At 39.8% G+C, this 27,899-nt stretch overlaps 2 protein-coding genes across 3 annotated transcripts in view; one reads left to right on the forward strand and one right to left on the reverse strand.

Moving 5' to 3' along the window:
* Positions 1 to 27,899, forward strand: part of LOC119411874 (nuclear receptor coactivator 5) — a 615,997-nt gene that overhangs the window by 147,768 nt on the left and 440,330 nt on the right. The gene's annotated exons all lie outside the window — the stretch shown is intronic.
* Positions 8,534 to 27,066, reverse strand: apcdd1l (adenomatosis polyposis coli down-regulated 1-like). Its single transcript, XM_037678828.1, has 4 exons — positions 26,949 to 27,066; positions 11,759 to 11,939; positions 9,625 to 10,144; positions 8,534 to 9,460 (listed from the first exon to the last, which is right to left on the reverse strand). Exons 1-4 carry the CDS (start codon positions 27,019 to 27,021, stop codon positions 8,699 to 8,701), a joined length of 1,536 nt encoding a protein of 511 aa, XP_037534756.1. The 5' UTR covers positions 27,022 to 27,066; the 3' UTR covers positions 8,534 to 8,698.

Raw genomic sequence — 27,899 nt, forward strand, 5'->3', positions numbered from 1 at the left:
AAAAAAAAAAAGTTGCCACCTGGATTCAACTAAGCAAATAGGTACGAGCCTCTTATTGGATAATTGCTGCATGGACGATTATCTTTCAGCTGGCAACAAGTTATTTAACCCCAACTGGTGCAATGAGGGGCAGCACGGTGGCGCAACTGGTAGAGCCGCTGCCTCTCAGCGAGCAGGTCCCTGGTTCAAACCCCGGTCCAGGGGCCTTTCTGGGTGGAGTTTGCATGTTCTCTCCGTGCATGCGTGGGTTTTCTCCGTGTACTCCGGTTTCCTCCCACAGTCCAAAAACATGCATGTTAGGCTGATTGGTAACTCTAAATTGTCCCTAGGTGTGAGTGAGAGAGTGAATGGTTGTTTGTCTCTGTGTGGCCCTGTGATGGACTTGCGACCCGTCCAGGGTGTACCCCGCCCCTCGCACAGTGATTGCTGGACATGGGCACCAGCGACCCCCGTGACCCGAAATGGAATAAGCGGGTAAAGAAAATGGATGGATGGATGGATGGATGGTGCAATGAGTTGCTTCTCATTTCTTAAACAACCATGTTGAGAGACTCATCGCGTGGTCGTGGAAAAAAAAAAAATGTCATTCTGTTTGACAAGGGTCAAATCATTTGCATCAAGCAGAGAAAACGTGTAAAGAGATTTCAGAAACTACTAAAATTGTGTTAAGAACTGTCTAATGCATTATTAAAAACTGGAAGGATAGTGGGCACCGCTGGATATGGTCGCCAGTGACTCCTGTGTGGAATCCATCCATCCATAGATAATGGATGGATGGATTTTTCATGCCATCTGCAAGGTAGAACCATAATTGTTGGTTTTATTTATTTATTTATTTGACTGCTTTTTCTCTTTTCTGTGTATTTGTTTCTTAACCAGAGGAGTTTGAACAATGAGCTGAACATGGTTCGTTGAGGAATAGAATATAGTAGAATAGAATAGTCTATAAATTAAATATGTTTTCAACTAAATTAAAGGTACCTACAAATAACACGCTTCAGTAATAAAACTTTTAAGCTTACGAGGTGGTTGGATTTTGGATAAAGTTTTGTGCACTTCTTCCTCTTTGTTGCTACAATAAAAAAGCTCATTTTTTACAAGCTGAAAAGAAAATGAGGGCTGGAATGTGATGGCGGGTCTGTTCACTTGGTTGGTCGACTATACGAGCATGAGGTCATGACAGAAAGAAGCCCGTGTTCTGTTGGGCATCACATCAAGCAGCAAAAGAGCAGCCGCTGCTTTACGCTGCAACTCTGAGGGCAAAACGCAAGACGTGTTTGTTTGGACTGAGCCAACCAAGTTGTGGCTGATGCTTTCTTTTATGGTGCAGCTGCAGCTCATATTCTTATAGAAATAATGAGGTTTTCTTAACTGAGCCTGAAATTTAAATGAGGGGGAGATGTTGAATGTTACCCATAATGCCACAGTGATGTCATCTCAGTCATGTCTGTGTGCATTAACTGCACACATGCAGGGTTTTGGAGATAGGACCCAAAAAAAGACATTTCTGTTTTCACAGCATTTTTTTTTTTTATCCAAAAGCAGCAGCGATGATTTATTTTCTTACTTTGACCAAATCACTGAATTATTTGTGGTTTGGAAACTTGCTTCTGCTGAAAATAAACTCTTGGGATTCGTTTTATTTAATTTTACTATAGAAAAAAGTGAATTCTTCCTAAAGCAGCGTCAGAAATTTGGGGTTTGCACTCTCCCACAAGGGAAAACTTTTCAAGAACAATCTAAAAAGCTCTGAAGACAAACAAAAGAAATGAGATCCAGAAGTGATCCACGTGAACTTTGTGATTTGTGCCACTTGACCTCAAAAGTTGCCTTGTAACATTTTTGACAGACGTAACTTTGGACTTTGGAGTTTTATTGTATATTAGACACTCATACCTATTCATGTCTGAAAATAATAGCTTTAATAAATCATCACGGTGAGTTTTTTTCTTTGACTTAGCTCACCTGACATTATTTTTTCCCCTCCAGTCGATGCAACAGTCAGATGGGGAGCTTTCTGCTCTGCCCGTGAGCAGATATTGTTACCTTTGGACCGAACCGGGCTGGATGATTCCCCAGTTTCCAGTATTTATGTTAAACTAAGCTAACTGACTCCTGGCTGCAGCTGTGCCTTCAGCAGACCGATTTGAAAATGGTATTAATCTTCTCTCCATCTGAGAACTCATCGTCCGATGACTCAATGGAAAATGGCAAGTACTGAAGGGCCACCAGTGTGGCCAGAAGTTTTGGTACCATCACTGGTCATTCAGCACCGACAAGGACAGATTATTAATTGCTTTAGCATGAAGCATGATGCTCTCATCCACCCTGTTTGTCTGTTAGCAAAACATCTTAGGATCCACTGGATGAATTTTTAAGAAACTTTCAGAAAATTTTCACTAAATATGCATCTAATTTTTGGAGCCAACTTAGTTCAAAATGGCTGCCACAGCTAAGCAACTTTAGCTTTACGACAATGACTATAACTCAGCCAATTTTACAGATGTTGAGTGAAAATTTGATGTTGTAGTAGTTGAGTCATTTACAACACATACAGTACTATTGAGTGTGACGTCTCACAATATCACATTTTCATTTTCGATGTGTGATCCTAATGGCTACATGTTCGTTATTTCTCAGTATAAGATGATCTTAGTCTAAAACTGTGGTCTAAAAGATGATGAACAATATTTAAGGAATGATGGGCCTTTAATTGTTACTTTTCAAGGATTCAAGAATTTTTCATTCCATCTCACATTTTCATGTTTATGGTACGAAATTTGGACTCAGGTGTATATATATATATATATATATATCCAACGATCCAATATATGCAAACATGGTTTGCACTTGCTGCACATGACCACTTGGCCATGCTCTGACCAGCTGGTTGAAAGAGGTAAAAAGTTCAGTTAAGCTTCAGATGGACTACTGTCAGCAATCTATCAGGTCAAATGGATGTTCATTCAGCCGCTGCACTCAGTGGACGCCAGGTGAAGTCATTGGATATATGCACCCCCCAGGTATCTGTAGCAGGATACCATCAGGAAATATAATAAAATAAAATAACCTTCTTCTAGTATGCACGTCAACATTTGGAAAAATATTTTGATTTTTTTTTTCAAATATATATATATATATATATATACGTGTGTGTGTACGTATATATTACCACCTTTGTCAGCCTTTATGCTAAAGGCTAACTGGCTATATTTACCAATGAGACACATTTTTCCAGATTCTACCTTTAACGGGCCTGACTGACAGAAAATGGTGACTGAGAGAATGAAGTTTGTTTCCCGGGTCTGAACGTCATTGCATTTTATGTTGTTATTAATTAAGTTGAGTTTATTTGATCTTTTATTAAATGCATTTAATAAACCACTGGGTCTGATTGCTAACAGGTTGGTGGTTGCTTTTGTTGTGAAACAGAAACCACAAACAGACCCCAAGTCAGCCTCAAGTGAGCAGCATCCAGTTGGCTCCACATGGCTGCTGCTGGATACGCTGAAAGAGGGAAAAGGTTTATCCAGGTTCACGGTTGATTTAATTACAAAGTCTGCACATTGTTGTACAGATAAATTGTGCTCACACACTCTCTGTTTTCCTTCCAATCAGTCTCTGCTCCTCCCTGTGCAGGCTTGGGGGTTGATGGTGGGGAGGAGGAGGGGGGGGGGCAGAGCTAGGTTCTTCATCTGAGCCTGAAGGATGACCTCATGGGGCCGGCTGCTACCATCATCGTTTCAACAGGGGTTAATGGGAACAGTATGCGTCTTCTGAGAGTGTGTGTGTATGGGTGTGTGTGTGTTTCTTTCTTTCTTTACATTTTACAAAAAATAACCTACTCACTTTTAATTCAAATGAATATATTTTGAACATTTTAGAGGCTGCATGATGGCACAGTGGGTAGGGCTGTTGTCTCTCAGCAGAAAGGTTGCAGGGTCGAATCCTGGTGTCGGAGTAAATCTCTCGTTCTCTGATGTTGTTTACTCAAAAGAACCATTCTCACGGCAGGTGGAGACTTTTGCAAGGTCAGATTTCAGGACAGGTTACGCACATAATGAACATACTGTAGTGAACTTGACCTGATGTCAAAACTTGACCTTAGGATCATATGGTCAGAAACTGTCATTTCATTGATTTGCATCCAGAGATACAGGTTGACCCATCCTGAGACTTTCTTTCTTGAATTAATCAAGTGGAAAAAGACAATTCTCTATGATCATTACTATTTTACAAATGTTTTGATAATCAAATTGTGTTAGTTCAAACAATGTTTACATGTTGAAGTGAACTACTCATTTTTATTTACTTAAAACCGTAAGAATGATTTTTAATCCTCATTCAAAGAAGAAATCAGGTTAATATGCATTTCTTGATTTTCTGTCTTCAATGAGCAAAGTTTGTAAGTGTGTCAAAGTTCAAGTTTCGGTCAACTGAAAGTTTACTGAAAAGAAATGTCATGTTTAACTTTTACAGCGAGATACTGGGAGAGGTGACTCCACGAAGTCTGGTTTTTCCATGATATCTTTCTGTCTGTTCTTAAACAATCTGAATCTTTTCCTTGACTTTTAATAACACCTTACATCACAAAACACACCTCTGTTGGGGTCCATCGACCAATCAGAGGCTCTCAAATGAACCGGAAGTAGAGCCCATTTAAATGTTGGCACTTCCTAGTTCACAGAGAGAGTTTTGGGAGTTCCAGAATGCAGAACGCTGGAATTCAGGATGCTGCTGAATCAAGCTGAACCAGAGACGATTTGGGGATTTATAACTTCTGTTTGGATAACCTCACGACTCCAGGGGTTTTTAGCTGTTCTCACGGAGACGCTGAAAGAGTTGAAAGGAGAGCTCTACAACAACGCTGAACTATCGTCTGCAAGGTAAAAAGTTCTATTCTCAACCAAGCGTACCGTTGGCCCAAGCTGATTTCCAAAGGAGCGTGTTGTTCTGGTTAAAACAGACAAATTCCCTCACACATCTCTCTGTAGATAAACCTCATCTTTCCATCTTTAAACTCTCCTATCTGCTAGCAAATTAATCCAGATGTTTTCAGAAATGTCTATGGTGAAGCAACGGAAAATCATGGCCGTATGGTTTTCCTGGTTGTAAAGCTGATTAATTATGTCGTTATTTTTCAATTCTTGCCAATTAATGTAAATGTGTGATGTGTTAAACTTGATTCTGTTAATAAATGACCCACTGTCGTGGTGAGTCAAAGATAATTAACGTCTCACGTCCACATTTTATTAAATTCAATGCACGACATCATTCAGTCCAGAAAAATGAATGAACCCGTTTAATGTATAATATATCTCAGGATATGTCATACTACAATACATAAATGCATGAAGACCAGTCACAGAAAAGAACCATGATATCTGCTCGCGTTTAAGACATTACCAGCTCAGCAGAGTTCAGCAGAGTTCAGCGGGTGTCCTTGAAGCCAGCTGCAACATCACATGACACTCTTTGTTTGCACTAACATATGGTTCATGGGCATTAAAAACACATCCTTCAGTATAAAAATGTGTTTTGGGAGACAGCCGAGCTCCTTGTTCTCAGGGCAGAGGGGAAGAGTGTTCACAGCCACAATAATAAAACAATAAAAAACAGCCATATTCTTTGGCCAAAAACTCTCTGACACCTGGCTTCTCTGAATCTTTGTGTACCGTACATGTGGGGTGGGGTTTTCTCCATCAGTACTCCTGTTTTTTCCCTCATACCAAAAACATGCATATAAGGTTAATTATGTACCCACTTCTCTCACAGTCACTGCTGGACACGGCACCCAAAACCAAGAAATGCAGAAATGGGTAAAGATAGTGGATAAATGGATTTGTGTCAGTTTCTTTGCAAATCATTTTATGTGATTGAATTTGCTTGTGACACACAAAGTTCCTGTTCTGAGGAACTCTTGTGGTGATGTGACCTCTATCCTAAGAAATTAAACATTATATATAAATACATAAATTATTTCCTTGATTCATAGTTTTTTTAAATGTAACAAGTGTTTAGTATGGGTGTTATATGTGCCTACTGACTGAAACAAATTGCCCCTTGGGGATAATAAAGATTCTTGAATTTGAACTTGAACTGAAGCGTTATCCTCCCTGAACAGTTTATGAATGACAACTGATGTGTCGAATGTTGTGTTACTCAAAAGCACATGAAGCAAAATAGCCCTAAGTTAATTGTAAGCAACAAACCCAAAGCGTAAAGTGCAGGTGCAAGTAACACATTGAAACAGTATTTATTCAGTAAAGGAATAGGTGATTAAATTGGAAGTATTTAATTGCTTTTACATCTCACATTATTTTCTTTAAAACAGCCAAACCCGCTTATTCTGATGGTTAAAAAAAAGTTGAGTTCAAAATAAAGCATTTGTGCAGTTTAAACATCATCCAAATTTCATTTCTTATTGTGTATATAAAGCAAAATGTCTGCTCCAAAGCTAAACAATTCAAGTAGACGTTAGCTGATGGAGCATTTGGCTGAAAAGCTCAAGAAGAGGTGTTAGACTTGTTATACATTTTCCAACACATGGCCGCAGGCTCTGTGCAAAAAAGGAATACAATACTTTTTTAGAGCTCACTCTTGTAGAGAAAAATGGGTAATTTGGTCTAGTTTTGATTTCATTATCTATCCAATTTATGCAAACATTTTTTTGTCTGTTAAAAAAAAAAAAGCATGGCCATACATTGTGTGAGATATTTCTTCTTATGTGGTTTCCCCAAAAGTGATAGCATGGTAAACTAATAGGCTGGGCAATCATTATTTAGGTCAAAGTCAAGGTTTCTTTATTGTGGTACATGTGGTGGAACGAAACTGTGTACACAGGGTCCCAGTTACATCCAACAAAAGTATAAATTGTAAAGAAAAACAATAATAAGATCTAAGATATGAACTAAGAAATGCGCTAAGCACTAATAGTACAAAAAGAATACACCTTTTAGTTGCCTATTTACACCTATTTAGTCTTTACAATCAAAAAACATAAAATTAAATTTGATCTTGTTGATATTTAGGATTTATCAATAAAAAAAAAACCACCCACTATTTTGATCCATTTCTTTCATTTGTAATCAAATATGACTGAATTATTACCAGATTATTTTCCCCCAAACAGCCAAATCTTGATCTATACCTGATATTTTGTGACATTTTCATACATACCTTATTTAACATCTCGTCCAACTACACTGACGCAGCATAAGAAACTCAGATAAAAATTCTCACGTATGATTACAACACAAAATTCTTCCCCAGCTTAAAACATGTTTCTATCCTGCATGTGGATTTAAAGAGCTAAAAGTTCCAGACGCTGCTAATAAATTTACTTTAAATTCTTCCCCAAGCTGAACTGGTTTAGTTGTTTTAGAGGCAGAAGGCAGAAAGACTTCACTTGCTTCAATCATAACACCGACTACCTGCAGTCATAAACTGTCTTTTCTCGGCTCATTTACCCTCAAACTGACTGCAAAGACTCCTCTCTTGGCTGACAGCTGCCCAGTAGTCTTCTCAGCAGGTTTCCAGTATTTGCACAAGTAGTTGCACTGGAATGTCTGTGGGGTAATGTGTGAGCCATATGACAGCTATTTATCAAATACCATAACCCTCACCCAGCTTTGAATCAGACTGAAAGACGATCGCTTTTGGCTAAATGCTCTCTTCAAGTTTCTGTTTCCTATTTGAAATAAAACAGCAACACATTGGGACACATTTCAAGTATTTTTTTATATTGCTTAACTGGTTCACTGCTTTGATCAGGAAGAAATATTTCCACAGCAACAGACTGTCTGCAAAATATGACAATGTCAGCTTCATGTACAGTACAATATGCATGATGAGGTAATGAGTAGGTTATAAAAACAAGATATCAAAATAAATCTCACAATGTGCTCAACTTACTGTTCTGTGTTCTGCTTCATATATAGTAGTTTTCCTTCCACTACACAACTGTGCACCATTTTGTGATAAAATCCCAGTAAAATACTTGGAAAATTCACCACATAAATAGCAACACACTTTGAGATGTCTTGTGAAAAGAATAACCAAAGCCAAGAAGTTACAAAAATTCATTTTTAATTGAAATAAAAAAAACAATAAATGACAAAAAAATAAACTAAATATTGAACAAAAATCCTCTTTTAATGCAAACATGGTTAAAAATAAATATATATCTGATTTGTTATTTGTCACTAATGCGCAAGTTTTAGAAGAGCACGATGAACGTCCACACCACAGACCAGTGCAGCCGTTCACATGTTCTGTATTCGCTCTCATTCGTTTAGAATATGTTGATTAAAATATATGTACAAAGTGCATTAGTTATGATGCATTTAGATGAAACGAGCTTATGTTTCGATGTGTGAATCACTGATCTACATGTAAACTGTGACATTTTGTTTTGAAAACAGTTTTGAGAGAACAATAAGAGATGAAACTAACAGATTTATGTCTGACCTGAATCCAGACAACTTTGAATGTGATTACTGGAAGCTTTGCAATAAACTAAAGGTCTCTAGTGATGGTTGTTGATGAAACGGAGTGAAGGCGAATCAGTACAGTGATCCCACCAGTCACATCTGAAAGCCTGGAATAAAAAAATAATTCTGTTCCCTTAAAAGTCTCTTTTCTTTTTAGTTTTCTCAGATGTAAGCCATTAGATGGTTTAAAGCTGTGAACAAGGTTTCTAATGAACTCCAAACCAGCTGCAGAGTGCAGATCCAAACAGCAGTAACGCCGCCTGTGCTACCCTCTCTGACCCGCTGGCTAGCTGCACTTGCTTGCTGTTGTGCATTGAGTAGGAGGGTTGTGTTTCTCCTCCGCTGCAAAGCACCATGGGACTCTGAAAGGAGTTGGGCCTCCGCAGTGGGCGGTCAGGACTAGACCCATCAGTTGGTCTCTCTCCAGTGAACAGCAGTGGGTGTTTCCTGGGGTCAAGCTCCATCTTGAAGAGCTCGTATTCCTTGTGTGGCAGTTTGATGCCCAGCACGGTGCACCCGTCTGTTGGGGTCAAGTCTTTTTCCACCCCGACCTCCCACCCTCCTGTCAAACCACACTTCCCTCGTTTTGTGCTGTTCAGCAGCTTGACAGTTGACTTGTCCATGGCTGTGACTCTTACCTGGGTCACCTTGAAGACAAACTCAAAAGCTCCTGGGATTTTGGAGGAGGGGTTCTCCTGGGCGTAGTGGCCCAGCGCTCTCAGGGTGAAAGTGGGCTGCGAGCAGGCGGAGTCGGAGTAGTGCTTGTAGATGCCTTCCCAGGCGTGCTGGCTGGGCTCAAAGGTGAAGTCACGTGTGAGGAAAAGTATGTTGGGACGGGTTTCACAGTGCTGGCTGACCCAGTGACCAGCCAAGGACAGAGGAACCGCAGGGCTGCAGGGCAACACAGGGGGACGCTGCTCCGTGGAGCGGTACACCAGAGCGCACACCGGACAGGGGTGGATGTGATGCTGCAAAATAAATGAGATGGAAGCTAATGATGTGCTTTTTGACATGGGATGTTTAAATTATTTTTTTAAATGTTTCTGATGATTGTAAATACACGTTTGACCTAACTTTTCCACTGCTTTGAATTTTCAAACACAAACACGGTCTGATCATCTGCAAATCTCACCATGGCGCTCTGCAGTGGCTGCTGGTACCCTGTGGGTCTGTGCTGGCTTCTCTGGGTCCAGTCTGTGTGAATGTCTCCCAGGAACAGCTCCTGGACCTTCGCTCCGTGGCTGTGGTGCTGTGTCTCCACTCGTACCAGACCCATCTCCATCATGGAGAAACCCATCGCTGACAGGCATGCCCTGCCTGCTCGGGTGTTGTGCAGCTCATACAGCTTCCCCGGCACAACACGGCCCAGGCTCAGACTCACGCAGGCAGAAGGCAGCCTGGAGGACAGCCTCATCTTGGCTGCAGGGCTGTGGACCACGATGCCCACTTTGCTGAGGTGGTGTTCAGCCTCGGTGCCCCCGCGGGTGATCCAGGAGGCCTGACTCAAACGGATTTTGCCTCTGATCATCAGGGAATAGGCTGGGTCTCCACAGTCGCTGTCAGCGTAGTAATGTTGCAGCACCTGGAAGTGACGGTGGGGGTGAAAGGTGTAGGAGCGGGTGAGGAACTCTGGACCGGGCCGGACCTCACATCTAATGACAGAAAGAGAGATTTCAAACTTGTCTTATATAAAGTCTCAAATCTTATCAAGTCTTTCTGAGCAAAACCATTTCATCACATTTAACACAACAATCAATTTAATATATTAACTTATAAATAAAAAAAAGTGTGCCAAAATAATCAGAGTAAAAGAAAAAGTAAACCATGGTTTTATTATATGCAGCCATTTTATGTCTCCATTGTGGATTTTACAAACCAGCACGTTTGTATGAATGTCATCCTTCGGAAGTCTTTTGTTGTCTTTTTACACCCGAATATATGTTTTATTTTTAATTGTTTTTGCTCATAGTTATTATCCAGCCATGTGTCATTCATTTTTATCTTTTTGTAATGCTTTGTCTTGTGAATGTTTGCGCCGCTGAGTGGCCAGAATTGTCTTTTTGTTGTCATTTACCATGTCACAAAAGTCTTTTTGTGTCTATTTTAGTTTATATGACATTGTTAAAAAGTGTAAGTGTTCGCCACACTTACAGCGCCTTAAAGTGTTTCACATGAGTAATACAAATATTTTCAGGAGCTCCGTGGAGTTCAGCATCTTGCACAGTAAACCTTCAGTAAATAAATAAACTGTACACACCTTCCTCTAATTCTCTGATTGGAGAACCTCGCCCTCTTCCAGTTTTAAGACTGGGCTTAAGACTTTCATTTTTGATAAATCCTATAATTGGGGTTGACTTGTTATGCTGTCTTAAGCTTAGACTATTGGAGGACAATTGACCTCATTTCCTTAAATGATTTGTTAAAATTGAATAGTTTTCATTTGATACTATTTCTATCTTAGCATGGATTCTTGACCTGCCATTGTGTATCTGTTCCTCCTTCCTGCCCTCTCAAACCCAGCCAGTCGAAGCAGATGGCCGCTTGTCCTGAGCCTGGTTCTGCTAAAGGTTTCTTCCTCATGAAGGAGTTTTTCCTTCCCACTGTCGCCTTCAAGCTTGCTCAAGATAAGAGTTCTGTGATGGAGTTAAACTCAAAGCAGTCTGCTCCTCAGATAAATAATGTTAAATTATTATTTTTATATATGAATATTTCTGTTCAGTGCCCTGAGACGACATCTGTTGTGACTTGGTGCTATATAAATAAACTGAATTGAATCTTACCAAGATTTAATTATTATTATTATTATTGTTATTAGTTATATATTTTTTTCAGTTTTAATTCTGTGAATCTTCTTTAGTTTTATTTATTTATTTTTAAATAAAACCCTGGCTTATCTGAAGACACAAGCTTGCTTTCTTAATGAAAACCACTTGAACCGAATCGTAAAGCTGTGCCCCACAAACCAAAGCAACAAGCTGAAAGATCCCAGTCAGGTTCTGTTAATCAGGAGAACCAAAGCCGATTTGCATCTGTGAAGATTTTCAATTAATTATGCAACATGTTTATGTACGTGCAGTTATTTAACAAATGGTCACATCAGTTACTGTGGTTCCACTGGGGGAGAAATAGATCTGGGTGCACAGACACAAACTTTTTCATCTCAGTTTATTTATTCATTTATTTGTTTATTCATCTTTGCAAATAAAGTTGAAACATATCATAATAAAAGTGGCATTATGAAATTTTTCGGCTGGCCCTGTATGTACCTTGTGGACACCCAGGTTCCATCCAGTCTGGGGGGGATGTCTGCTGTGATTCTCACTCTGTCCTTTAGGTGATGATAGTGGCAGCGCTCCCACTGCAGGCTCTCACTCACATTGGAGGAAGAAGAGAAAGGACCTGTGGGCACCTCCCAAAGTTTACTCGCTGCTCCAACCACAGTTACAGCTGCACAAGAGAAAGGACAGTCAGGGAGAACTGAGGTCAATAACAACAGTCTCCAGATATGCACATTAACATTCCAGATGTGTGTCTGCAGATGCATATCCACCTCCATCATCGCAAAATGAAGTAAAATATTTACAGTTTTGTTCCACTTACAACTAAACATGATTCTGTGTGAGTAAAATCTGATCCTGAGCTGTAAATTTGTCCCATTTTTCACGTAATAAATAAGAGTTGGAGCTGTAGAATCAATGCATGGTGTGAATTCAAAGGATCCAACTCCTTCAGCGAGGAGTTGTGGGGGCCTGCAGCTGCAGCACAAAGCTCTAGTTTTTTGGGTTTCCTCAGAGGCAGGAAGTGTGTGGAAGTTCCTGTGCGTGCTTTCTGTATATATGTGTCTTTCCAGCTCTGATATTGAACAAACAGAGGGTCACTGACAGCAGCAGGCCGGCAGAGCCAAACACATCTGTTGATAATATAATTTAAAACAAAAACGCTCATAATGATGAATGTCCTCGCTTGACTTTTCCCAAAAGCTGACAGGTAATCCACCTAAAAGCATTTTTCATCATTTAACAGTTATGAATCTTACATGTGCAGGTCTGCAGCCTGTCTGTCATTAATCGTAACTGGATTTATTTTTTAAGAAACGCGTGTGCTGTCGACACACCACTGCCGAGGCTGCGGTCTGGTTTCAGCTGAAGCACAGCAAGAAGTTTCTCTGTGAATTTATGCTCATGATTGCGACATAAAAACATCACGTGTGTGTGTGTTTTTTTTTTTTTTTGTGTGTATGTGTGTTGATGAAAAGTATACTGCTTCAGTTTCACCTCCTTAAATTAAATAAGTAGCATTACTTGAAGGAACACACATCACCTGCTGTCTTTTGTGTCACAGAGTTCAATTTAGATCTTATAATTTAAAGGGATGGACTTATAGCAGTTCTGGTCACACCTTGTAAATGCTTTTGTGTGTGTTTGTGTTGAGGACATTTCAACTTCTTCCACAAACAATAACTCAGCATGTGTAAATTGGTTACTGCACAGTCTGTTTTGTGTTAGCTAATTTGAATAGCTTTGGTGGCCATCTTGAATTGCGTTGACTCTAAAAGTTAATCAGTTGTAGATGAACTTTACTGATTAAGATCTGCAGGTTTCATTAAAATGTGTCCATGGTTCATGGAATCGTTTGATGGACAAAGTTGACTCTAAAGTTTTTGGCAAAGTTTCAGGAACAGATCTTGCACAGTTGGTTAGATATTGCTCTATAATCATAAAAAAAAATAAAATAAAATAAATGATATTGCTCTATAATCTGTAGATGACTCTCTGCTACCTTTTTTTGTTTTGTTTCGGCTGCTCCCTTCCTCAGGGGGTCGTCACAGCAAGGTGTTTTCAAACCTGATAGTCCAGTAGACTCAGTTAGATTGGGGACCAATATTCATAACATTTGTCTACATTTCAGCTGGTGCGGTTCACATTCAGGGCAGCACGGTGGCGCAACTGGTAGAGCTGCTGCCTCTCAGCGAGCAGGTCCTTGGTTCAAACCCTGGTCCAGGGGCCTTTCTGGGTGGAGTTTGCATGTTCTCTCTGTGCATGCGTGGGTTTTCTCCGGGTGCTCCGGTTTCCTCCCACAGTCCAAAAACATGCATGTTAGGCTGATTGGTAACTCTAAATTGTCCCTAGGTGTGAGTGAGAGAGTGAATGGTTGTTTGTCTCATTTGTCTCTATGTGGCCCTGTGATGGACTTGCGACCCGTCCAGGGTGTACCCCGCCCCTCGCACAGTGATTGCTGGACATGGGCACCAGCGACCCCCGTGACCCAAAATGGAATAAGCGGGTAAAGATAATGGATGGATGGATGGACGGTTCGCATTCACACTGCAGTCGAGCCATCTTGTTCTCCCGCTCGCCTGTGGTGGCGCTGCACAACGACTTACTGAAGGAAACAACACAAAAACCTCTGAAGAAGACACTTCTTCTTCTGCTGTAAATAATAATAATTAAAAAATGGAGTGGTGTCAAATTTGAGCGGTTTTAGGATTTTTGTTTTGTCTGCGGCTCATGTGCCAAACAAACATTTTCTAACAATGGACTCAGCATGAGTGAAAGATGAGGCAGAAGACCACGGAGAATGTTGTTTTTCACAAATGGCAGCTGACGGCTCTGTATGAGGTAAGAGAAATGCACGTTTGTTTGCCCTGCGCTGTGGTCCACTTCCTGCTTTTGGAGCGGTCTCCGGTCTGCTTGCATTCACACTGCATTCGAAATAAGCCTGAGTTTACTTCAACCGGACTGAGACCTAGGTTTTCAGATGGACCAGAGTTCACCTTTTTGGGCCGCATCCGTGTTCGATTGTGCATTCACACCTCCCCAAACGAACTGGACTTTCTAGGTAAATGGACTAGAGTTCGATTAAAGTGGACTAAACAGGGCTGGTGTGAATGCACCCCAAGATTTGGCAACTGTTTTTATGTCAGATGCAGTGCCGGCTCAAGCCTCCATGGGGCCCTAAGCAAAATTTGGTTTGGGGTCCTCTATTTCTGCTAATAATAATAATGGATTACTACAATCAACAGTCAGTTGATCAGATCATACGCCCACCTAACATAAATTAATTGCAACTCAGCCCTGTTTACATTATCCTATATGCATATATCATCTGGTACTAAAAGTAACAAAAAAAACACACACAAAAAAAACCCCACCAGTATGCAATGCATTTTACAGGAACAGTGTCATCTGGTTTATTATCTCTGATTCCAAAGAACTGCAGCAGTAATGTTCAAAATAATTTGTAGTGAAAATCAACAACAAACAACAGATAAAATAAGTTTGATGCATAAAAATAAATTCAATTGTGCAAAAACAGACAAAATAAAATAAAAAATAAAATATCAAGGAAATACAGTACTTAAAGTATATGAACAATTACTTGAAACCACATAAAATGGTTTAAAAAATAAATGTAAAGTTGAATAATTTGTTCTTAAAACTATGTAAATGTATGCAACAATTTGCAAAAGCTGAACTTAAAATATTAATAATTATAAAAAAATAAAAAATAAAATAAATTCCACTTATGGGGCCCCCTAGTGGCCCCGGGACCCTAAGCAGCCGCTTGCTTATGCCTTGGGCCGGCCCTGGCCAGATGCAACCACAGATCACCGAGCCACCACGGCCCTCTGTGTGGAGCAGAGAGCTGCCATCTAGCTGGGTGCCTGGGGGAGGAGATGGTGGGGGTTAAGGGCCTTGCTCAAGGGCCCAGAGTGGGGCAAATGAGGGTGGAGGCAGGTGTGGGTGTTTCACCTTTCCCACACACATTTTGATGTTGTCAGTACAGGGAGTTGAACCGGCAACCTTCCAATCACAGACCCAACTTCTCTAGGCTCTAGTCTCCCCCCCCCCACACACACACCAATAACCCAACTGAAAGCAGATGACTCTCAGCTACTAACACATCCAATTTTAGCTTAATACCTGTAACTGACCGAGTTATGACATTTTTGTGTTTTCTAAGAACAGTTGGCTGTGGTGGCCATTTTGAATGAAATTGACCCCAGAAGTTTTTTTTATTTTTTTATTTCCTTAAGCTTGTTTTTTATTATTCTGATTTTATAATGTTAAACTTTAGTTAAGTTTACAACTCTAATCCTCTCCTTTCTGCCACATTAAAACACCTCATGTCCAGTTGGTCTTGAATCATCATCCCACACATCAGTTTTGTTCTCTTGTGGTCAAGCAGATGAAATTTAATGAAAATGAAGTCTTCTGAGAGGAAATTATGTGCAGCTGATTTTTCTGTAAAAAAAACAACAACAACAAAAGTCTCCAAGATGGAGGCTGACTGATCAGCATTTATTATAACCTTGTTAATGTCAAATTTCCTTACACTCTGAGAATGCACCACACATGCTGACCGCAACCGCAGACACATGTGCAAACGAGTCGTCTCCCAGCGCCTGTCCACCTGACCCCCCCTCCCTCACACACACAGACTGAGTTGTTTAAACTGTGATCGTCAGGGAACTGAGCCTGGTTTGTTTTCTGCCCAGAAATTTGTCAGTTGCTTCATAAAAATCTTTACTTTTTTGACACCATGGACTTTTAAAAGCTTCACAGTTTCCTTTACGAGCTGGTGTGTTTGTCTTAATGAGTGCATCAAGTCAGAAATAAATAAATAAAACAAATCAATTATTTTTGCCTCCAGTGGAGAAACACCAGTCAGGAGTAATTAATCTCTAATGTCAAAGTTCATGCTCAATAATCTAGGTAAAAAAATCCAACAAAGTTCAGTCGGATCATCTGGACATTTTCATTTTATGTTTCGTCCTTCATCCAAAAGACTTCATCAGCCCGAGGAGCCACAACGCACTCAGTCCCACTAGCAGCACACTCCCATAGTGGACCAACAAGTTTGATGGTAATAAGATGGTTTCTGGGGCCCGCCCTCTCCCCTGTCGACTCCTCTTAAGCAGCCATAGCCAAAGTGGTTTAAAACTTATTATTGGATGGATGTGGATTATTGAGCATGAACGTTGATGATGTGAACCACTTTGGCTGCCTCAGAGGAGTCGACGGGGGAGAGGGCGAGCCCCACAAACCATCTCATCACCATCGAACTGGTTAGCCCACTATGTGAGTGTGCTGCTAGTGGGACTGAGTTTGTTGTTGCTCCTCGGACTGATGAAGTCCTTTGGATGAAGGACGAAACTTCTGATCTGTAATGCCTTGTAATGTAATTTCTGCATTTTATACTCTTTAACGCACACCTAATGTTACACGGAAACAAGATCCACAAAATATGGTATGGAGTTTTTTTTTTTTTTTTTTTAATTGCCATTTATAGAACGTTTTAGCCAAATTACATCTTGACAATTTTCTGGCGGTCGCTTGTCATTCACTTTATTTCTCTTTTCCATTCTGCTGCCAGACGGGCATATGGCTGCATTTACTCATAAAGGCAGAGCTCAGTCGCACAAAATTACTCATCATGGGGTTTTAAGGCTTCTTTCATTAAAAATAAATAAATAAAATTATTCCAACCACGAGTGATGGTGCAATCCACATCATTTCCAACGACTCTCTCAATTTGGAGGCACTGGAGGACGATTCTGTTTGATTCACCTCCTACACTTGCAGTCACATGTCATTTGCTTTAACCGTCAGTGGCTCCCATTGATGTATTTTTCCACAAGGGCTCTGAAATTTCCCACTCATGCAGACTGTGCCTCCCTGTCACAAAACTGGGCTCAGTGCATCTTTCAAAAAGGAGATTTAATCGTCTTCTGCTGTAAAAGTCTCCATCAGAGTGAAACAGAATGTGTGCGCTCAGGTTTTATGACAAACGGGAATATTTTGGGGAAATCATATTTGTTTTGAGAAATGTTAAATAGATACTCTGAATTATTGTGAATTTGCATATTATACAACTCACTGCACAGACCAAAGATGTTTTTGATGATTTTCCACTGTAAAATTCACAGAAATTAACAATTATTTACTGAAAGTCATAAATTTTATAACCTTATTTACTTAGTATGTTGTAACATGTAACAACCATTTATTACATTATGTGCATCCGTTATTAAAGATAATTACAAATATTTTAGACAATAAGATCTATGAATTAACGTCAACATTTTCATTAAGTTGTTTGATCGCTGTGATTTTTTTAACTTCTGTGTGAAATGTTAAAAAGTGCTATTATTGTTATTTTAGTCTGAGAATATTGTTTAAATGTTGCAGTTTTTTAAATAATGGTTTTAATCGTTTTTTCCTATTTGCAAAAATAAAATAAAAGTATTAAAGATCATTAAAGGTTACAAGTAATGAAAATATTTGTGCATTAATGAATTGTTAATTTCAATCAACACTAAAACAACAATCACACTTATTAAAACCATTAAAAAATATACAAAGAGAAATTTAATTTGTAAATCTAAACTTGCGACTTTTTTTTTTTTTAAAGTGAAATATTTGGTGACAGCTTTTGACAAAGAAATGTTGCTTTTCTTTTGTTTTGCATGACAGGAAAGTGAGTGTTTAACTTTTATTCTGCATTTTAAATAAAATGAAACGTTATTTGTTCAAAATATTATCTGCATAAAAACCCAACGTGTTTTTCCACAAGAACAATCGCAATTTGAAAAATACATAAATTCGCACCCATGCAAACACAAAATTATTCAGTAAAAAACAACACCTTTGGATTTGCACACATAAAAACATGCATTTTCCTCATCCTATGGTGAAGGTTAAAGAAGCCTAGACCATAATCACCAACTTAACTTATAACAAAAGCAAATATAATAATAAAAAAGACACAAGTAGCTTAAACATCCTGCATGCTCAATAATCCAGATAGAAAAATCTAAAAAAAGTATGTCCTGCATGGATTCAAAAAACTAAAATTGTAGCAGCGTTTTGTCTTTCATCTGAAAGATTTCTTCAGTACTACTTCAGTACTACTTCAGTACGTCAGTACTTCAACGTCATGTTTGTTATGAAGAACAGCTGAACAACACTGCAGAGAGTGAACTCCATCCTGCCAGCAGAGATGAAGCCACAGAGCTGTCCTCCTATAAATGTGATTTTGAATGAGAATGGAATTTTTTAGATTGTTCAATCTGGTTTCGAACAATTACACAGCATTGATACAGCTTTATTAAGGTCTCACAAGGTTAAGTCAGGTCATCTGGATGGATTATTTTTTGTTGAAGACATTGTTGAGGCTCTAATGATCTATTGTTAGGTTGATGGTCCTCCTTTTACATATGAACACCTGTTTCTGGCTGCCAGAATAGGACTACATAAAGGACCGAGTTTCTTGCAAAGTTTCAGACTGAGGAAGTCTTTAGGATGAAAGACGAAACGTTAAAGATTCAAGAAAGAAGAATCTGTTCAGATGACCTGACTTAACCTTTTTAGATTTTTCTACTTGGATTATTGAGCATGCATTAGTACAGCTTTATTAAAGGTTTGTAACAATATTTTATTAACAAATGACTCTGGCCAGTTTGTGATCCTTGTGCTCCTGGACCTTACTGCTGCTTTTATTGACCACAATATCCTTATATTGTGATTAGAAAACTGGGTTGGGATTACAGGTGCTACATTAGCGTAGTTCTGTTCTTACCTGAGTGACAGGAGCTTTTGTGTTAAGGTTGGTAATTTATTATCTGCTTCAGCGCCTCTTCCCTGTAGGGTTCCACAGGGCTCAATTCTTGGACCCCTTCTGTTTTCACTGTATTTGCTCCCTTTGGGGTCTATTCTGAGGAAACATGGTCTTTCTTTTCATTGTTATGCTGATGATTGTCAGATTTATTTGCCCTTCAAACCTAATAGTTCTTGCACCATTCACCCACAGTTAAAATGGCTTGATGACATTAAGGCACGGATGGTTTCAATTTTTTTTAAGTTTTAACGATCAGAAAAGTGAAGTCATTGTGTTTAGCCCTCCACTCCTGTCTCTGTTCCTGTAAACCCTTAAGCAGTCCATCACAAATCTTGAGATGGTTTTAGACTCTGATTTTCAGTTTAATAAAAACAGATTGACTCTGTTCTACAGAAAAGCTTCTTCCAGTTAAGGCATGCTAAGCTTAAGTCCGTGTTGACTAGACCTAACCTTGGAAAAAAATACTCCATGCCTTCATTACAACCAGACTTGATTACTGTAAGGCGCTTAATGTTTGGGTCAGTCAGATCTCCCTTTCACATGTCCAGCTTGTCCAATAGGAATTCATAGGTTTGCGTATTTTACCAGTTTTATCCTCCCTTCACAGGCTCCCTGTACACCAGAATAGATTTTAAACATTTATTGTTAACCTTTAAGTGCCTAAATGGCCTTGACCCTCATATCTTTCTGACCTACTTCCTCCATATGTTCCTTCTCGGGCACTGAGATCATCTGACCAGCTGCTTTTGGTTCTACCTAAAACCATGTTGAAGCTCAGAAGAGATTGGGCTTTTTCAGTCGCAGGCCCAAACTTTGGAACAATCTTCCCCCTAACATTAGACAGGCCACTTCACTTCCTGTTTTTAAATTGCTTTTAAAAAGCACATCTGTTTTCAGTGACTTTTGACCCAGTGTGATTTGTTTCAATTGTTTCTTTTTTTTTCATTTACCCTTTATTTATACAAGTAGTCTCATTGAGCCACGAGAACTAATTTTCAAGAGAGACCTGTTTAGGGAGCAGATGGGGGTTAAGGGCCTTGCTCATGGGCCCAGAATGGGGTGAATGAGGGTGGGGGCAGGTGTGGGTGCTTCGCCTACCCCACCCACATTTTTTATGTTGTCGATACCGGGGCTTGAACCGACGATCTTCCGATGACAGTCCCACTTTCTCTAACCTCTGCGCCACCACTCCCCCAATGTTTTATTGTTTTGTGTTTGATGATTTTCTTTTGGGGCAGCACGGTGGCGCAACTGGTAGAGCTGCTGCCTCTCAGCGAGCAGGTCCTTGGTTCAAACCCCGGTCCAGGGGCCTTTCTGAGTAGAGTTTACATGTTCTCTCCGTGCATGTGTGGGTTTTCTCCGCGTACTCCGGTTTCCTCCCACAGACCAAAAACATGCATGTTAGGCTGATAGGCTGATTGGTAACTCTAAATTGTCCCTAGGTGTGAGTGAAAGTGTGAATGGTTGTTTGTCTCGTTTGTCTCTATGTGGCCCTGTGATGGACTTGCGACCCGTCCAGGGTGTACCCCGCCCCTCACACAGTGATAGCTGGACATGGGCACCAGTGACCCCCGTGACCCAAAATGGAATAAGCGGGTAAAGAAAATGGATGGATGGATGGATGGATTTTCTTTTGATGCATTAAATAAATTTTTGTTTTTTCTTTAAAGTACCACCATTTTTTTGTTTTTTTTTGTTAAGCACTTTGGTACCAACTTCTGTTTTTAAATGTGTTTTATAAATAAATTTGACTTGATCCAAAATATCCTGACGCATGCTCAATTATCCAGGTAGAAAAATCTAAAAATAAGTTAAATCTGGTCCTCTGGACATTCAAAAGAAAAAAAAAAATGTAGAAACGTTTCGTCTTTCATCCGAAAGACTTCCTCAGTCTGAGGTGCTGTATTCAGCTTAGTCTTATAAATAGCACCTTCTCATAGTGGATCAACCAGTTTGCTGCTGACAACCAAAACCAGCTGCTCACATGATCAAGAAGGACCATCAGCCTAATGATGGATCATTAGCACACTGATGGCTGTTTACTATTCACAGGGGGCTGAGTGATACTAGCAATCACAGCATTGTAAGAGGGGGACAGTTGAACCCGGAGGCCTCCACCTCTGTTTAATGATGGACCATTTCTTTTGACAAAGATGGCCTCCTTTACTCCTTTCTCAAACCATCATTCCTCTCTATCCAGGATGTGAACATCTTCATCCCTGAAAGAGTGACCGCTGGCCTGGAGATGAGTGTAGACCGCAGAGTCCTGGCCTGATGGTGTTGATCTTCTGTGATGTGCCATCCTTTTGGCCAGTGGCTGTTTAGTTTCCCCGATGTAAGACTGATCACAGCCCTCCTGACACTGAACAGCATACACAATATTATTCTGTTTGTGCCGGGGGACTGGATCTTTGGGATGAACCAGTCTTTGCCGTAATGTATTTTGGGGTTTAAAAGCCACTGGGACGTTATGTTTAGAAAATAAACGTCTCAGTTTCTCTGATGACTTAACTCCTGTAATGTCCCGGTTCTTCCAGCAGGGGTCAGTGCTGCAGCCAGCAGCTGTGTGTGGTCTGGATGGTCAGTCTGTCATCAGCAACACTGCTGCAGCTTCTGGCCTTCACCTCATCTGACTGATTACCTGTTTTCAAGCTCCTAAATTCATTCATCTTCTACACACAAACAAACACACACATGTACGAGCGCCGGTTTACAAAACCACACTGCACACATTGATTTACTGTAAAAGGGACTGCATTTAGAAAGCGCCTCTGTTTGTTTGTTTGTATTTGTGATTACGGTCAGCCTCAGCTTAGCTCTCCTCTCTCGCTGCGCCACAGTCAAACACAGCTTTATGTGCATCTGTATTTGGAGCCATCCTGAAAAAAACAAGAACCAAATCCAGGGACTTCTGGTTCACGGCTTCCAGGGATTCAAATGCTTGATATGAGTCAGTCAGCCACACACTCAATTTATTAGAGAGAGGGTTTTGACTGTCTGACAGCTGCTTCTGTTTGAGGCTTTCAAAAGACAAACCAGAAAAATGTGCATTTTCAGCTAAAATGCAGTGATGTTGAAAACTGAACGACAGCTAAATTTAGTAAATTAAACTGAACTAATAAAGTTAAAACTATCAGAAAACCGCTAAAATGAGTCAAACAAAGGCTAAAATCTAAAATTAACCACATAAAAACTAAAATCTAGAATTATCAAAACAATTCCTAAAAGTTTGTAGGTCAGTAGTGAAAAGCTAAAATGATCAGATCAGTACCTAAAGTGAGTTAAACACCTGCTAAAATCTGAAACCAGTAGAACAACTAAATCTAAAATTAAGAAAACAGTAGCAAGAAACAAAATTTTCAAACCAGATGTAGTATGACATATCCTGAGATATATTCATCAATTAAACGGGTTCTTTCATTTTTCTGGACTGTATAACATGCGTGCATTGAATGTAATAAAATGTGGACGTGAGACGTTAACTAAAATAAAAACAAGCAAAACAGTAGCTAAAAACTAAAAAGTGAGCCCAGCAGAGCAGTATGTAAAACTTAAACCAGTACTGTAGTAGCTAAAAGCTAAAAAATATCAAAATAGTAACCAAAGGCTAACTAGCAAGACAGTAGCTGAAAGTTAAATCTATCCGTTCTTTAGCTGAAAACTAGTCTGCCTAAAGCAACTAAAACTAGCCTAAAATAGTAGAACAACAGATAACTGCTAAAATTAGCAAAACTGTGCATAGAAGCCACAATTTGTAAAACGGTAACTAAAAGCTAAAACTAGCATAACAGCAGAGTATGTTAAAGCTAAAACAAGCAACACAGTAGCTAGAAGTTAAATGAAGTGGGTATTTTGATGTGGATTTCAAGGAGCTCTGAGTTTTTTGGGATTTGAAATGATTTCCATGCCTTTCATAGAAGGAAAAAGTGTGAAAGGAGCAAATACCATAAGTCATAACTGTAACGTCCTGACGAACTGAACATTACAAAAACAGCTGAAGGTGGAACGGTAGGTGACATATTTTGTTTGCGTCAAAGAAAATGTTGCTTTTTAAGTGAGAAGGTCTTAATGTTCATGTTTTTCACAACATTCATGTAGTTTTCTCATCTTTTTGTTGCCTCAGAGATGCAAAACCTTCCTAACTGTCCATAAAATGTCCTCCTGGCTTCTCTCCCCCTTTCTTTTGGTTATCCCTCTGTTCTCCTGATGAAAAAGCCAAGATTTCTACGCCTCATTCCCCCTGGATAAATGACAGATTCTTTCCTTCTTTTTTTCTGTTTTTGTTTCTTTTCTTTCTCTTCCTCGGTGCCTGTCAGTCGCTGATGAGGTGAACGAAGTTAGTTCGGGGGGTAATGGGGGGATGTGGGAGGAGTGAGGCGTCTTCGTGCATTGGAATGGCAAGATTAGTGAGGTGGATGTGTGTGTATTTCTCAACAGAGGAATTAAATGCAACAGTAGCCCAGAGATCCCACTTATTCAACATTTTTAGCTGAGTGCTGCTCATTATTCACAGCTGCCTCTTTTTTTTCTGCTCTCCAACTCTCTGAGCTCTCCTCCAGACCGTGGATGGGTGTTACGAGTCAATACCTCAAAACATTCAGGTTTATGACATTTTAAAATAAAGAACTGTCTGCTGCGCTCTTATCATCACAACGTCCAGCACAAAGAGTCATTTCAGAAGAAGAAACGTCTGTTTTTTACTGCCTGCCTCCAAGAGGGGAAGGTGGGTGATTATGTTTATTGCCCATGTGCGTGTTGCATGTGTGTCTGTTAGCAAAATACCTCATGAATCATAGGGCAGCTTTTATGAAAGTCTCAAACAGTAATCATTGGATGCACGTCTAAAACTGATTAACTGGTAACAGATGTTTCCTGGAATGCTTTTGAGATATATGTCTTTGATTTATTTTATTGTATGCAGCCAACACACTTGGGAAGAAGTGTTAAATGTCATTTTAAAAGTCATATCTGACCAGCTTGAGTTTTGAGATTAAAACACTACAAAGTAAACTGGATGTTGAGATGAAATAATGTGAGGATGGACGATGGACTGGAGTCAATCCTGACAAAGGTCAAAATGTTGTTTTCTCCATTCTTGAAGCTGCATACTTTCTGCTTTGAGACGGTTGTGGTACACATAATTATTTCCACAACTGTGTAAATAAATAAATCTGAAGAAAATGTAATTTTCCTGAAGACGCACAAAAAAAATCTTGATTAAATAAGCATCCTGCAGAGAGCTTTGTTGCTGTCAGAGATGATCGCTGTCGCCAGATTACTGACTGTGGGATATTTATTTTGCAACCACAAGTTCAAGACTGACAAGAGACAAATTATAATTTTTTTTAATTTACTTAATCAAATGTTTTCAAAGATTTTGATTTGGAAACAAAAGATTATGTTTAACCTTGCAAAGCACAGCAAAATTTGGTGAGAAAACAACTTTTTCACAATTACGTTGCGTTTTACAGTGAATACCAGGCTCAGAAATTCTAAGAATAGATGTATCTGTTTGTACTTTTACTTTTCCGAAATGAAATTTCTAAAATATTTTGTGAAAATACAATGTTTATGTATGCTTAAAAATTAAATTAAGCTAACTAGGAAATAAAAATGGTGCCTCCTCAGTGTTGTGCTTTGGGCAGAAGTTGTGTTAAAACCGATAAAACACAAACGGCAGTGAAATTCCTCTCTTTCCTACACAGTTTAATTCTGTGGACTTCATTGATGAGAATCAAATTTACAGTCAGTAACAAAGAGGCATGTCAAGATTTAAAGATGTAAACACTTAGACATTAAAAGTTTTTTTTTCAAGTTTGAGCCTGTGGCTGTTATTGTCCAACTAGAAAGAACCTAATGCAAGATAAATGTTACATCTTTCATTCCATCTTCTCCACCTTTGTTGTCACAGTCAGCTGAAGGTCAGGATGATCTAAAGAACCTAAAGTCCGTTGTGTTATTCTAACCCTGATCTCCACAACTTGCTGCCCTGATTAACCCCAGCATTTTCATCGTGGCCCCTCCAGATCAGCAGTATCCCTCTTGTCCCGAGGGCGGCACGAGGACAACTACTGTTGTCTTTTCATCACAGCATAATCTGACTAATCCAGCCGCCTCGTTTATTTACACAAGAGGTCTGCAGGGGTTTGCACAGAGGACTCTGCCACCAGTTCCACTGTGGTTAGAGAGCTCACAATAAAACAACACGCAGACTCCGTCCCGCTGCCCCCTCAGAGCCAACACAGCCAGTCACTTCATCGTTTTCTCAAGAATTTTGTCTCTAACTCAAACGCCAGCGTTTGCACCGTGACAAGAGTTTATTTTCAAGCCTAACAGCATCTGACATTAAGTTGTAGATAATGGACAGGAGAAGTTGATGGTCCACCGGCGTTTTGGAGCTGTTGGATTTACCTTCATTTATGAAACAGTGCAGCAGATTGCAGTTGGACCAAGAATCAAGCTAAAGTTTAATTTAAACAAGATCAAAGTGAGATGAAATCTTCATTTAGATTAGCTTCACAGTAAAAGCTCAGTCACAAAATATTAGATCTGTCACACTAATCATTTTCAGAGCCCTCACTGAAAGCTAAACTCAAAAAAGGGTTTGATTTTCTGAAGTATCACTTTTTTTAAAATCAGCTTAAAACAAGGAGCAGAAATTACCACCCGCCAAAAAGCACACACTGATATCTGATATCCAGTTAATTGAAACTGTTCTGCTTGAATTATCTGCTTGAAGCCAGTGACCTAAACTCACCTGTCTCCTTAGCCAACTGATATGTGACACAAAACCAGTTCACAAAAACCAGTCCAACACCAGAGCAAAGGATGGAGGAATGTTGATCAGAACCGGACAGATGCTTCCTCCTGTCTGCCTCCAGCCGCCCATCACACTAACTTTCCCTGACGTTTTGGGGGCTTTCATGATGGAGTCTGCGGCGGCCGGACACAGCTCCACAGCAGCCTGGAGCTGTGTCAGTAATGGCCGTCTTCTGTTATTTTAACCATTAACATAATGGCAACATTAGTTCCAGGGCCACGCTTCCCTGCTCCCAGGGAGCTATTGTTTGAAGGCACCAGTCAAGACTCCACCTGTGGCCTCGGATTTAACTGGGCTTTGAAGACACAGGGGGAGAGGGCGATACAGACGGGCTATTCATGCGTCTAATGTTAGCACGAGTTGTATGTTTTTATATTTCAGGTGTGTTCACATGTTGAACTATTTGTGCGCAATTTGGATTGTGAAAAATTACATAATGACTTCCCCGTGACTATCAATTTGTCTGCCGTAATTGCTTCATTTTTGTCACTTGCTCCTGCCATGTGTTCTCTAAGCTAAATAATCCCCAAGTTTTCAGCTTGTGACGAGAGAGCGTTTCTCTCTTTGGGTTCATTCTGGAAAATCTTTCAAAAATAAAATGTGCCGGAGCGTTTCAAATCAGACCCTCAAAGTAAGTCGAAGTTAAAGTTTCTTTATTTGTCATACATGTGTTGCATGTGGTGGAACGAAATTGTGTACACAGGGTCCCAGTTACATCCAATAAAAGTATAAATAGTAAAGGAAAACAGTAACAGATCTAAGATATGAACTAAAAAAAAAAAGGTTAAACTAAAAATACGCTAAGCACTAGTAGCACAAAAACTACACCGAACAGCAGCACCTAAGATGTAGGTGGTGGAACATATTCTAGACTAGTACGTGATATTTCTGTAAACACTTCAAAGGTAAAACTCATTTTTAAATGGCACATTTAGGATGCTAAACAAATATGTTCTCTGCAACATGCAGCCTCATCTTTTCAGTCTGAAGTTGCACTCGTTTAAATCTGGACTCACCTTGCCAGAACAGCCAGACTCCACTCAGCAGGTGACTGAAACGCCCGTTTGACATGTTTTCTGCACACTTCATTCAAACAAACAGCTTCAACAACGAATTTGAAGCAGAAATCCAAGTCACAAAGAAGATCCCATCAACAGGAGAACATCATCCTTCAGAAGAACTTCTGGTCTCTACTATCTCCACTTCTTGATTTCCATAGTTATACTGTTTTTACGTCCTGAATTGAAACCTTTGACAGCAAAGGAAATAAAAAGGTGATATTTTTAAAATTTTTTGCTGCTTCACTTCTTTGCAGGACTGTTCTGCTCCATTCGATGCACGCTCAGCGAGTCTGTCAGTGTGTGTGAGCTGGAGCATTTTTTGTGCGAGCGCTCCTGGTGCGCTCTTATATATGATCTGAGCTGAGAGGGAGCAGACAGAAAGGTGGTGGGAGGGCAGGGATAGAGAAAGTTGTGTGTGTGTGTAGGAAGAGGAAGGGGTGTGAGCTTCAGACTTCCTCCAATAAAACGTGTAAAGAGATATTAGGGCAAGGTGCAAAAAGGCAGCGGTGAGAAGGAGCAAACAGTGCAGACACACAAACACATCATTAAAACATCTGTTATGGATGATTTCTGCACAGTCACTCATGCAACACCTTTGATGTTGAACAGTTTTTTATTTTTTGTCCTTTGATATGTGAAGGTGGAGGATTATACCCTTTGTCTTTGTGTGTGTGTGAGCTTGTCTATGTTGCTTTGTGAGGACCATTTTTTTAACACATAGTACAATGTGAGGACCAGCTCCTCTTTGTGGGGACCAAAGCCCAGTCTAAGGTCACAAAGGTTCAAGTGTCATTGGTGGGTTAGGGGTTAGGTTTAGGACTAAGGTGTGAATTGACGATGGATTAGGTTTAGGGTCAGGGTTGGGCTATAGAAATGAATGAAACATGAATGGAAGTCAATGCAAAG

The sequence above is a fragment of the Nematolebias whitei genome, chromosome 7 (assembly GCF_014905685.2).
Source record: "Nematolebias whitei isolate Nwh7 chromosome 7, NemWhi1, whole genome shotgun sequence".
Taxonomy (NCBI): domain Eukaryota; kingdom Metazoa; phylum Chordata; class Actinopteri; order Cyprinodontiformes; family Rivulidae; genus Nematolebias; species Nematolebias whitei.

What these genes read in the sequence shown, in the direction of transcription:
- apcdd1l (XM_037678828.1), bottom strand. Translation starts at nt 27,021, where the DNA reads ATGAAGTGTGCAGAAAACATGTCAAACGGGCGTTTCAGTCACCTGCTG. An exon ending in AGTCTGGCTGTTCTGGCAAG is followed by an intron (nt 11,940 to 26,948) that starts GTGAGTCCAGAT and finishes TCTCTTGTGCAG; the next exon opens with CTGTAACTGTGGTTGGAGCA. An exon ending in AGCCACTGCAGAGCGCCATG is followed by an intron (nt 9,461 to 9,624) that starts GTGAGATTTGCA and finishes TTTATTTTGCAG; the next exon opens with CATCACATCCACCCCTGTCC.